Source organism: Petaurus breviceps, unplaced genomic scaffold (assembly GCF_028583685.1).
Source record: "Petaurus breviceps papuanus isolate PSGF00001 unplaced genomic scaffold, PetGlider_PUasm1.0 225, whole genome shotgun sequence".
In the NCBI taxonomy this organism is placed as follows: Eukaryota; Metazoa; Chordata; class Mammalia; order Diprotodontia; family Petauridae; genus Petaurus; species Petaurus breviceps.
The window spans coordinates 22,766,251-22,778,376 of record NW_027185889.1 but is presented as its reverse complement, the minus strand read 5'-3'; the positions used below and the strand labels follow the sequence as shown (position 1 = coordinate 22,778,376).

Here is a 12,126-nt window from a genome sequence, read left to right as displayed (position 1 = left end):
TATAAGAAATAAATAGGAGAGAGCTGCCTCATCAGGGCACTACAGAAACCCTGCCTGGAGTCAGTGAGGGGGGAGGGGAAGAAAAGGGGCAGGGCAGGGGCAGAATATCGATTTTGGAGATCTGAGACAGAAGCTGTAAAAAAAAAATCTGCCTAGAGGAATCTGAGAGTGATGTGTGGTCCCACAAATTAATGCACTGAATATGACATCAATCAAAATACCAGGGGGCTGCTTTACGGAATCAGGAAAAAAATCATCCTGAAATTTATGTGGAAAAACAAGAGGCCAAGAATATCCAAAGTCCCTTGGAAATGAAAAGTCAAGACAGGAGGTTTTGTACTCCTGGACGTCAAACATATCATGAAGGGGCTATCATCAAAACAGAAGAATAAGTCATTGGGACTGATTAGATACACCTGATCCCTGGCCAAATACATAAAAATGACTGAAAATCCTCAGAAACAAAAACTGGGGAAAGATTCCCTATTTAACAAACACACGAGAAAAACTGGCCGTCTGGTAGAGAGGGGATTCAAATGCACATCTTATATCATATATTTCAGTAAATTCCAGCTGAATAAGAGACAATTTTTTTAAAGAACTCTAGAAAACATAAAAGAAAATGGAATCAAGTATTTATCTCAATTGATGAATAAGGAAGGAATTTTTTTTACCTCAACTCAACAAACAGAAGGGCTTACTGGACTCGAGTTAAATATGCCTATGTTAAAATAAAATGAAAAATCTGCACAAAATAAAAAGTCACAGTGATAGCCACTATCTCACTGCCCTTCACCAGTTTTTACATGATGAGGTAACAATGATGATGGATGGGGCAGTTCCTCAAGGCTGGATGGAATCCTGGGCCTGGAATCTGAAGAGCCAAGTTCAAATCCAGCCTCAGACACTTATGTGGCTGTGTGCCGCTGGCCAAATCATGTTACCTCTTTGCTAACCGCCCTCTACGTGCACAAGTGACCCCCTGGTTGCCCTGTCTTCTGCAGTAGTTTGCCCCTCCTCTCATCCCCCACCCTCTCACTAATAATCTACAGTCTCTCCCTTCTCACCTATAAGCATTCCCAGATCTCCCCCATCTTCTAAGAACTTTCCCTTGACCTGTCCAACTCACAAGGGATCTTTCCCCTATGTCTTCTCCCTTTTGGAACTAAACCTGAGAAGGGCCAGCTACAACTGTTTCCTTTCTCCCCATCCCCTTAACTCTTTGCAGTCTGGCTTCCAACCTCATCATTCAACCAAAGCTGCCTCTCCAAGGCTTCCAAGGGACTTCTTAATCACCAAATCAAATGGTCTTTTCTCCATCTTCACCAGTCTTGGGCAACATTGGTCACCTTCTCCCTGATAACCCACTCCTCTCCAGATATTAATGACAAAAATGAGCATTTCCTCCTGGTTCTCCTTCATCATACACCTTGCTATCCAGGTCATGCCCACCAAGTGTGGGTGTCCCTGAGGCTCTGTCCTGGTCCTGCTCTGTTCCCTCTAGACTCTTTTGCCAAGTGATGTCATCAGCTTCTATGGATTTAAATGCAAAATAATTCCCAGGTCTACTTAGTCCAGCCCTAACCTCTCCTGACCCACAGTATCACATCTTCTATTGCCTACTGGACATCTCAAACTGGACATCCTGTAGACATCGTAAACTCCACATGTCCAACACTGAACACATAATCTCTTCCCATAAGTCCTCTCTCCTCTTCCTAACTTTTCTATTTCTGTGGAAGGCACCACAATTCTCCAAGTACCCCAGGCTCACAACCGAGGTGCTATCCTCTGTTCCTCACTCTCTTGGCCCCTTTTTCTAATCTGTTGCCAGGTTGTAGTAATTCTATCTTCCTAACATCTTTTGTATATGCCCCCTCCTCTCCTCTGATACAGGCCCTGAGCACCCCATGCTATGGAGCTGGACAGAGGCCTGGCTTTGGACAAAAGTGACAGAAGAACTTTTGGAAATCCTGAGCAACAGTGAACAATTTCCCATGGCCATGGTCATCAGCCTCACCCTGAAAGAACTGGACGAAGCTGGTGCACAGAGAAGAAAATGAACAAAGCCCCCATCTCATAAGATCTCCTGATGTACCGTGCAAGTACTGAGAGGAACACTGGTTTAGGTGCATAGGTCCAGACTTCCAAGGTAGTGTCTATCAGTGAGGGCCAGAGACTTAGGACCTGAAGGCACCTGCAGCTGACTCAGGTATTACAAGAAAAGGACCTCCCTCTGCTTCCTGAGAAAGCCAATGACTAATTTCTTTTTCCTCTCCACGTCCTACACAGTTCAGGAACCAGAAGGCAATGAGAGAAAGTACAAGTTTCCAGAAAGGAGGATAATGCCAGGGAGAAGACAGTCACAAGCCAAACAAACCTGATCTTGAAGGAAGGATGCAAAGTCACCCTTAGATAGCCAGGAAATGATGCAATACATTGTGATACAGGAATGCAATGGAATATGACTGGTCTGGAGAAATGACGAAAGATGATTTCAGGAAATCCTGGGTCAGAGTAAAGTGGGCAGAACTCAGAGAGCATCGCTGTATAGAGAAACAAGCCTGAGAAACTTGAGAGCTCTGACCAAGGCAATGACTGTGTCACACAATGTGGGGTACCCACCTTCTGGACAGAGCGGGGACAGACACAGGGGGCAGAAACAGGCAGAGGAGTCTGGCCATGGAGGGGTTTGTTTTGCCTAATTCTACTTATTGGTCATGCACAGTTTTTCCCCCCTTGCCTTCTCTTGCAGCTGGGATGAAAGACGAGTTAGCAAGAATGATGCAAGAAAAAGTGTAACTTTAAGAAAATGCACAGAAGTAAACAGTTCAGAAGGAAGCAGAGACAAACTGGAGAAAATGGAGATTCATGGTTTTGTACAGAATCCTCTTTTTGTGTTCTTCTGTGGGTACAGAATTGCTTTTTTGGTGTCTAAATTCAGAATTAATTTTTTAAAAAACTGTACTGGATAAGCTGTAACACCTAGAGCTAACAGTGGGGTCAGGGAAGCTTGGTTTCAAGACTGTATGCTGGAGATGAAGGAAATATTTATTTAAAGACATTAAGAGTAGACAACTGGAGGTGGGGGAGGGTATTAAGTCAGCACAAGGATCTCTCAGACACCAGGAATAACAGTTATACAATCTGGCCACACTTGCCCACATGGAGTTGGCAAAGGGAGCCTCCTCCGTACATGTGACTGAATACAAAGCAGCATCTCTGCAAAGAAAGGTGGCCTTTGGCCTCCTTGATGACCATGATCCTGAGATCCATCCTTGTTTGCAGACCTGGGTGTGTCTGGGACTAAAAGGGGTCAAGAGGAGGATTGGAGGAAGGGCTCCTAAAAGGGCTGGGGGCAGAGGAGATGAGGGGACAAGACACTATGGTATTCATGCATCACAAACAAACATTTCCCAGGGTACATTCTGAATTGTGACAACCCCTGCCCTGAGTTTGCTGCTGAGGTCACAGGTCCCCCTTCGAGGCCTCTGAGATCCCAATCCCCTCCAACTCTTAACCACGTCCATCCTACACCAAGCATCTCCTGTGTCTGGAACCATATTCTGCCCAAATTTGTTCCACTGCCCAATGACGGCCCTCCCATGCAAAGGCTCCCTGACTCCCAGCCCCCTTACTTGCTCTTTCTTGTCCCCACCAATGGCCTTAGGGTTTGCCTGTGATTTTCTGCTTTTAGCATTTTTTCCAAGGTCTTAGCTTATACTGGTTATCATGGGGAACACGCCCCTTCTGAACCCTTGATGTTCCAGACCAGGGATCTTAACCTTTTGGGGTCAAACACGGACTATTCTTTGACAATGTCTGCAGAAGTCTAGGGACCCCTTCTCAGTCATGCTTTTAAATACATAAGATAAAATACATAGGATTTCAAAGAAAGCCAATTGTAATGAAACGCAAAATGTTTTTCAAGAAACAAGTTCATAGGGGGAAGGGGATAAGAGAGGGGGGGATGACAGAAAAGAGGGCAAATGGGGGAAGGGGTAATCAGAAGCAAACACTTGAAGAGGGACAGGGTCAAAGGAGAGAACAGAATAAATGTGGGGCAGGACAGGATGGAGGGAAATACAGTTAGTCTTTCACAACATGACTATTATGGAAGTGTTTTGCATGACTACACATACATGTATAACCTATATTAAATTGCCTGCCTTCTCAATGAGGGTGGTGGGGAGGGAAGAAGGGAGAGAATGTGAAACTCAAAGTTGCAAAAACGAATGTTAAAAATTGTTTTTACATGCAACTGGGAAATAAGATATACAGGCAATGGGGCACAGAAATCTATCTTGCCCTACAGGAAAATAGAAGGGAAGGGGATAAGAGAAGGGGGGAGGGATGATAGAAGGGAGGGCAGATTGGGGGAAGGGGCAAATCAGAATGCATGTTGTCTTGGGGTGGTGGGAGGGGAGAGATGGGGAGAAAATCTGGAACTCAAAATCTTGTGGAAGTGAATGCTGAAAACTAAAAATATCTAAATAAATAAATAAATAAAAAGAAACAAGTTCATAAGCCATCCTGCACCAAAGTGACTTTGCTTAATCTGACGATGCCATTCCTTTACTCAATAAACTCCCAGGGCTCCCTAAGGGTGCCTTGAGGATTCAATACAAACTCCCTTGGCCCCAACCTAGCTCTCCAGCCTCATCCTACCTTGTTATGATACCACCTCCTGCTTCCCCAAACTCACAAGTGCCTTCCCTCCCTGTTTTAGGAAAAGCAGTTTGGCAGCCTGGTGGAGGACAGGTGAGAGACGAGTAAGGGAGCCCAATTAGGAGGTGATCCCAGTCACTGGGCTGGGAGGTAATCCAAGCCTGCCCAGGGGGATGGCTGCAGAGGTAGAAATGACAGGCTCTGGCCCCTCAAGGGCAGCAAGGATGCAAAGGTGGGTGACTGGTAGAGGAAGGGCCTTCAGAAGTTGGTTGGCTTGGGATCGCTGGGGGAAACCCTGGCTTATGTTTTAGACATGCTGAGTTTTGAGATATCTATAGAGCACCCAGGGGACATGTCCCAAAGTCTGCTGCTGATGCCGGCCTGGAAGTCAAGGCTGAGGCCTGAGCGGGGACAGTCCCAGGTGAGGGAATGGGTGCCCCTGGTATCCCCAGAGCCAGAAATGAGGTAGCCTGGCCTCAAAAAGGGCGAGATGGGGCACAGACTGACTGCAAGATTGCTCTAAGTCCCAAGAAGAGAAATGCAAATCTAAACAACCCGGAGGTTTCACTTCATCCCCAGCAAACCAGCAATACCAGAGAAGAACAGGAGCTTTACCATTCCACATCTCCCCAAAGATGTGGCATACAAGGTCCCAACGCATTCAGCATCTGCTCATTGTGAAAAGACACTAGGCGTGGAAAAGCCTTCCAGGCTCTGGTATAAACTGTCACTGAGCCTTACAGGAAGACAAGCAGTTCAGGAATCTTGGAAGGTATCCAGGGGCAGGTTGGCTGGGAAATGTTTAATAACTGGCTCTCCAAAGAAATGTGCTCAAGACACTTTAATCAGAATGATTAACATTTTCTCCATCATTTTCCTAAATCTAGACAATCAACCAAACAGCAAATCCACCCCTGATTTGTAGCCTTTGTTGACTTCTGAGGTATAATTGCCCAGGCTGAAAATTTAACAATCAGATCTTCTAGGAAGCATTTGTAGAACACCTTCTAGCTGTAACTATAGAAACAGCCCTGATAACAAATAGCATCAATTTTGGCACAAAGAAAAGACACGAGTGCTCACCCCTGGAATGGAGAATAGAGAAAAAGAGTCTGAGTTGAAAGATTCTTGGGGGATGGTGAGGTACTCATTTGTTCTACACTTAAATATAGAATCAACTTCTCAATATATTTAACTAGAAAACTGACCATGTGGCTATTAGCTGGATGGGACGGGTGAGGAAGGGACCTGGGGCAGACAAGTCATCCTGGCATAAGAGCTGACCGTCAGTAGAAGACCTGGCTTGGGGGGGAGGGGGCTGCAATAGTAGACTCACAACAGCCCCATGAGCTTTTATCACCCTCATTTTGCAGATGAGGTTTCAAGAAACGAATGAGCACACCCATGGTCACACGGCTCCCAAGTATCTGCATGGGATCGGAACCTAGGTCTTCCTGACTGCAATTCCAAGGGAAACAAACATCAAATTATTATTTAAAGATGAATTTATCAGTTAACTACAATGATGATAGGACCGTATTAGATTTTTCAGCTGGTCCCCTTCAAAAGAAGCCAGCTGCTGTTTGTCAGGCAGGGCCAAGACTTATCCAGGACCTGCCAAGTATGATTTATACACCTTATCTGCACCCCAAAATATAACAGGCCTCTCCCAACTTCCAAGAGACAGAAACCCTATCATTAATTCACACCATTTATATAAAGCATAGAAAGGCTTGAAAAGCCTTCAGAAACATTAGGCAATAGATTCTGAACATGAGAGGGATTCTCCTTATCCTCCCACTGTAAACCAATGAGGACAGGAAGGGAAAGGGAAGGCGTCTCTACTCCTTTATTAGGGGAGGGATTGCTGGGGTGAGCACAAGAACAGCTCTCAGATCTTTAAGGAAACCATGTGCTAATTAAAAATGTTATAACCCTTTCATATGTTTGTTGTCTTTCTCTTTTTCATGTGATCTTCTCAAAGAACAGGTCTTTCATTGAAAAAACTACCCACCTACATGCACACATGCACATCTCTCTCCTGATTTCTGCCTGTCTATGGCCTTCCTTTACAGCATGGAGCAATGGATGGACAGGGCTGATCTTGGGGAGATGATGGGCTGAAATCCCACCTGTCCCACACTGGCTATGAGCCTCAGGTGACTAACTCTCTCAGACTAGTCACTATACAAGAGCTGCCTATGTGCATCAGTGGACAGTTTCCTCACCCATGCATTCCCTACATGAGGGAAATTTATAGGTCCACCAACCCTCCCTCTCCTGAAGAAAATCTCCCCTACAAATTATGGAGACTCAATAAATGTTCTTAAATAACTAAATTCCACTTAAACTCACTAAGCTAACCCTGTAAGAAGCAGGATTACACTAGAATGCTTAAGAATATATATATTTTTAAAGCAATTTAAGTTAAGTAACTTGCTCAAGGTTATACGGCCAGTTATTTTGTGTGGGTGTTAAGTATCTGAGGCCGGAACCAATCCCGGGTCCTCCCAACTCCAGAGCCGGCGCTCATACTCACTGCGTCGCCTGGCCGCCCCTTGCACTTTTAAAGTGCTCTTAGAGGTCTTCAGAAATGAATCAACCACAACAAGCTGACTAAATATTAATATACAAAAAGGCTTATGGCAGGTGGCAATTACCAGAGCAGGTGATAATAATGAAGAACTTGAACATGCAAAAAGACAAGGTGTTTCATGAACACAGGGTGCATAGAAAACATACCAAGTTATTTAAGTGCCCGCTAAGTACCAGACACTCTGCTACACTTCAGAGAAAAGAAATCAGTTTTGCCCTTGAGAAGCTTCAACTCTATTGCATGGAATATTACATGGTAGGAAAGGCAAACCTTTTTTGTTTTGGGTGTTTCTGATGGGTTCAGTTAGTGAAATTGGTTTCAGAAAGTGCTTTGCTATTATCCCAAAAATAAGGGAGACAATTCCGCAAGTCTGTACAGAAAGGGCCATCAAGCTGCCTCCAGAAAACAGAACCATTCACAATGGATGAACTGCTAGAATGAGGCACAGTATGCCCAAAGTAAAGCTTGTAAAATCACTTGACCTCCACTTGTCTACCCTTCTCCAAAATAAAGCAACATCTCAAAGTAAAAAGTTCCAAAAGAAAATCGTCATGACCAACCCCAATCTGAGGGGTTCAGTTAACTGAGCAGAAAGCGCTGTCTTCCTACGGTTTGCCAGTAGTTCTCCCTTACCTCCACAGTATAAAAGCCATAATATCTGCCCTTACTCAATAAGAGCCAACCTCTTTGCTTAAGCCAGCTTCTAACTCCCTCCCTTTCCCATCACCAAATGAGCTCCTATCTCTAGACAAAATCTGGGCACCTCATAAAGCTCATGGACTTACTGGCTTTCTGTAAACATAGACTCAAAGACAGCCTCCAAGCCTGGCTAAACAATTTCACTAACCCATGGGGGACCCGGAGCTATTATTCTGATCTCAGACAAGTCAAGTTCAGAACAGCATTGCTGGGGTAGAAAAAGGCCAAGGGCCCCAGCGAGTCTCAGCTCTAACCTTTCCTACTGAAATGGAAAGAGCACAATTTGGCCTCCAGGGCTCTAGGTTTGCATCCCAGCTCTAGCACCCCTCCCTGGTGACCTCAAATGAGCTGCTTCATCCCTGGACATCGAAGGCTTTGTCCAAAAAACCATACAGGAGGATGAGACGGCCTGTGAGGCCCCTTCCTCTTCTCCATTCTAGGATCCCCCACAAGAAGCATCGACTCTGAGAAAAGTCTTAGTATTTGACAGTCAGTCCTTCTCAAGGTCCTTCCCAACCCCAAGACTCCAAGAGGGAACAGGATGAGGAGACAAACTGGGGGGAGGCAGGGCTCCACTTTTTCTGCTCCTCCTCTCTTCATATATCCCCTTTTCCTAGAGCTACCCCAGACAGCTGCCAAATCAAGAATGAAGAAGCTAGAACTGTTGCAGGCCTGCAATGGGTAGTTGAACCAGGTAGAAATCTCCCATCACAGCTAACAATGGACGCCAATCACAATGGCACTCCCTTGGAGCGGCAGCTCTCCTGAGGTTGGTTTTCCCAGGCCCTTCCAGCACTTCCAGGACTGTGCCTTCTCCTCAGCCTCAAGGGCATCGGTTAGAATGGTGCAACACAAGTGTTTTTACTGTGACTAGGATCATCATACTTTGAGGTTAATTCATTTCTGAAAGTCACCGCCCCAATTGGTCTCTGGCAGAGCCTGTAAGTTACAAGGTCAAGGATGGATCAATAGCTGGGCCAGACACAACAGCTGCTGGCCAGCCTTGCCCATGACCATCCCCTCCTCTGGGTGTCCACAAGTTATCTGATAAGCAGGTTGTGGGTTTGGGGACTGGCTTCTCTTACCTAACTTATGCCCCAGGCCTTGGCCAAAGTGCCTGATACATAAGGCAACACAGTAAGACATCAGGTGAATTCAAGGTGAATCAGGTGAAGCCAAACTGCCAAAGTAAACTTCGCTAATTGAACTCATCAGAAACACCGAAACTGTGAGCGATGAAATTCCCCACTCATACAACTAGGTAACAGGATATTCTGAAGTCTTTTTACATAATACGATATTTTCACTTTCTAATCAGCAAAACTGATGAATGTCAATGGAGCTTTAAGACAACTAGGGACGAAATTCTCTGCAGCTGAATCCACTCTGTCTCAGATGTGCCAAAGGGGATGTCCAAAGTAAAGGCCACATAATAATGGAACATCACCGTAAGGGGGGGTTGGGGCAAAAAGAGGGGTGGAATTGGGGGGGGGCTGTTTTTAAGTACAAAGGTGTGTACGGGTGTGTGTGTGTGTGTTTTCAGGGAAGCTATATTTAAAAAGAAATCTTGATAAGAGGTACCGGGAAATGCTAGACTTTCCAGAACCAAGAGTAACAAACACAGTTCTGAAAGTGGTCAAAGGGCATCGCTCGGGTCTTGGCCAACAACAGTCCGACACAAAGTCAATATTGACAGGTGACAGTTGGCAGAGAGGAGAGAGAATGGCTCTGCCGCTCCCCAGGCCAGGGAGCCCGGCGTGCCTCGGTTTCCCCCCCTATAAAAGGAGGGAGGGCTAGAAGACTAGCTTTGCTCCTCCCGGGAAGGGGGAAGGAGCAGGGGAGCTGGGAGGAGTTATCATGGCAGCCGCGGTAGCTGAGTGTCCAAGGTTCTCCTACCGCCTCGGTGACACTCACAGAACAGCCCTCAGCCTATGGAAAGTGTGCCCGGACTAAACCCCGGCTGAGCTCCCTGGGCCATTTTGGGGCCCTGTCCCCAGGCCTCAGTTTCCCCATCTGTAAACTGAGACGATGAACGCTAAGGTCCCTTGCAGCTCTCCATTTACGCTGCTCACTCAAGACTCTGGGTCACAAGTCGTCTCACCTCTTGGCCTAAAATGGGGGTGGGGTGGCCTAGGGGGCCTCTCCGCTTCACATTTCTGGTCCCGGGAGAGCTCTACGGGAAGTGGGGGCTCCGGGCCCTGGGGAGAGCGAGCGGTCCCCGGCGGTCATGAGGGCCAAAGGTGGCTGGAGGCCCCCGGAGGGGGGTGATTGAGAGCCTGCCAAGGTCACAGTGGAGGTCTGGGCACGGGCTCCCGGGGTAGCCACAGGTGGCTTCAGGAAGGCAGGGGCGAGGAGGCTGGGAGTGTGCGCGGAGAGGGGAGGGGGCGGCGCTCCGCCGGGGTCTGTACTGGGTGTCCCTGCGGGGATCCCTGCGGGGCACGGCGCTCCCCAGGGGGCGTCTACACTAGGTGCCCCCGTGGGGGGGGTCCCGGGGGATGTCGGTCCAGCTCGGAGGGGGGCGCGGCCTCCTCACCTCCTCCGTGACCGTGGGGCAGCAGAAGACGAGCAGCAGCACGGTGAGCAGGTTGATGAGCAGCCCGCTCAGGGTGATGGTGTTGGGCGCCAGCCAGAGCGGGACGCGCTCCACGAGCCAGCGCCAGAAGGGCTGCAGCAGGGGCTCGAGCAGCGACGTGCCGGCCGACGAGTAGCGGTGCTCCTCCAGCCGCCGCAGCTGCGCGGCGCTCAGCGGTGCCGACAGCGCCCACAGCGCCCACCAGCCCGGGCCCGCCGGGAAGCCGCCCAGGCCGGGGCCGCCCTGCCCGCTGTGCCCGCCGCCCGCCCCCGAGGCCGCCATGGCCGCCGCAACCTCCGAGCGAGCTCCGGACGGCCGGAGGAAGGGACGGCCGGGGGCGGGCGCCGGCGGAGGGCGGGGCCCGGGGGCGGGGCCGTTAGTTCTCTCACGCGCCGGAGTGGGGGAGGGGCTACACGCGCACATGTGCACACGCGCCTGGCACGCAGCCCCGGGGACGAGCGCGCGCGCGCGCCTGCGCCCTCGCCTGCGGGGGGGTTGGGGAGGGAGAGCGCCCTTAGGCTTGGGTACGCGAGCGAAGTCCCTAGGCGAGCTGCGGAAAGGATGGGCACAGAGGGTAAACTGAGGCCCAGGGAGGCCAGGTGCCATGATTGGTCATGGCTTAAATACAGAGGATCATAGCCCTAGAATAGGAGGGGACCCCAGAGACCATCTGGTCCAATCCCCCCATTTTACAGCTAGGGAAACTGAGGCACAGGGCAGTCACGTGCCATGTGTGATAACTTAATCTGTCCTCATTAAGGAGCATTCCACATGTAAAGCAAGACGAGACCCCAGAGGCCATCTGGTCCAGGCTCTTCATTTTACAGATGAGGAAAGAGGGCCCCCATGATGAGGACCTGCCAACTGGAATCACCTCTGCAAGCCCATCTCTGCTTGTGTCACCTTGGGCCAGTCATTTCTCTGGGCCTGGGTTTCTCATTGGTAAACCGAGGGTTGGACCTTGAAGTTTCCTTCCAGCTCAAGGCCAATGATCCCTTAAAAAGTGGTTTATTTGGTCTCTAGTAAAGCGCAAGACACTGGCTGGGGCAGCCCACTCCTGGTCTGGACAACAGACCTGCTTCCCCCCCAGACTTCTCTGGCCGTTAGGAGGTTTTTCCTTACACAGATCTGATATCTGCCTCCCTACAAGTGGTTGTGAAGCCTGATCAATACTGACACTTCTCATTGCTATCAGTCGCTGTTGGCTGGAAGCCCTGGTGTCTTGGGTGGCACTTAATACAGTGCCAGGCCCATGGTGGGCGCTTGATGAATGTTGGTGGGTTGATTGGCTTGACTTTGTCTAAGGAGATAATTTAGACCTGGAAAGAAACCTTAGACACCATCGGGTCCTATCCATTTTACAGAGAAGCACACGAAGACCCAGAGAGTTAAGTGATTTGTCCATTGATTGATAAATAGTAAAGAACAGGGCTCTATTCATGTCACTGCTGTTCACATAAGCACCAAACACATGGGCTTGTGGTATACGGCAGCCCCCAGCAGGAGGGTACAAAAGCTTGACTGCCCACTCTCAGCACTAAAGAAAAAGGGGGTGCTTGCCACGTTTTAGCTCTTAAGAAAGGCCTGCTAG

The 12,126-nt window shown here is 48.7% G+C and overlaps 1 protein-coding gene across 2 annotated transcripts in view; it reads right to left on the bottom strand.

The window, feature by feature from the left end:
- CHPT1 (choline phosphotransferase 1) overlaps nucleotides 1–10,856 on the bottom strand; it is a 30,446-nt gene extending 19,590 nt beyond the window's left edge. For both annotated transcript variants that reach the window (XM_069095241.1, XM_069095242.1), the window contains exon 1: nucleotides 10,497–10,856. In XM_069095241.1, coding sequence (XP_068951342.1) covers nucleotides 10,497–10,817 — 321 coding nt within the window. In that variant the 5' untranslated portion in view covers nucleotides 10,818–10,856. The remainder of the gene's footprint in view (nucleotides 1–10,496) is intronic.
- Nucleotides 10,857–12,126: the final 1,270 nt, after the last annotated feature.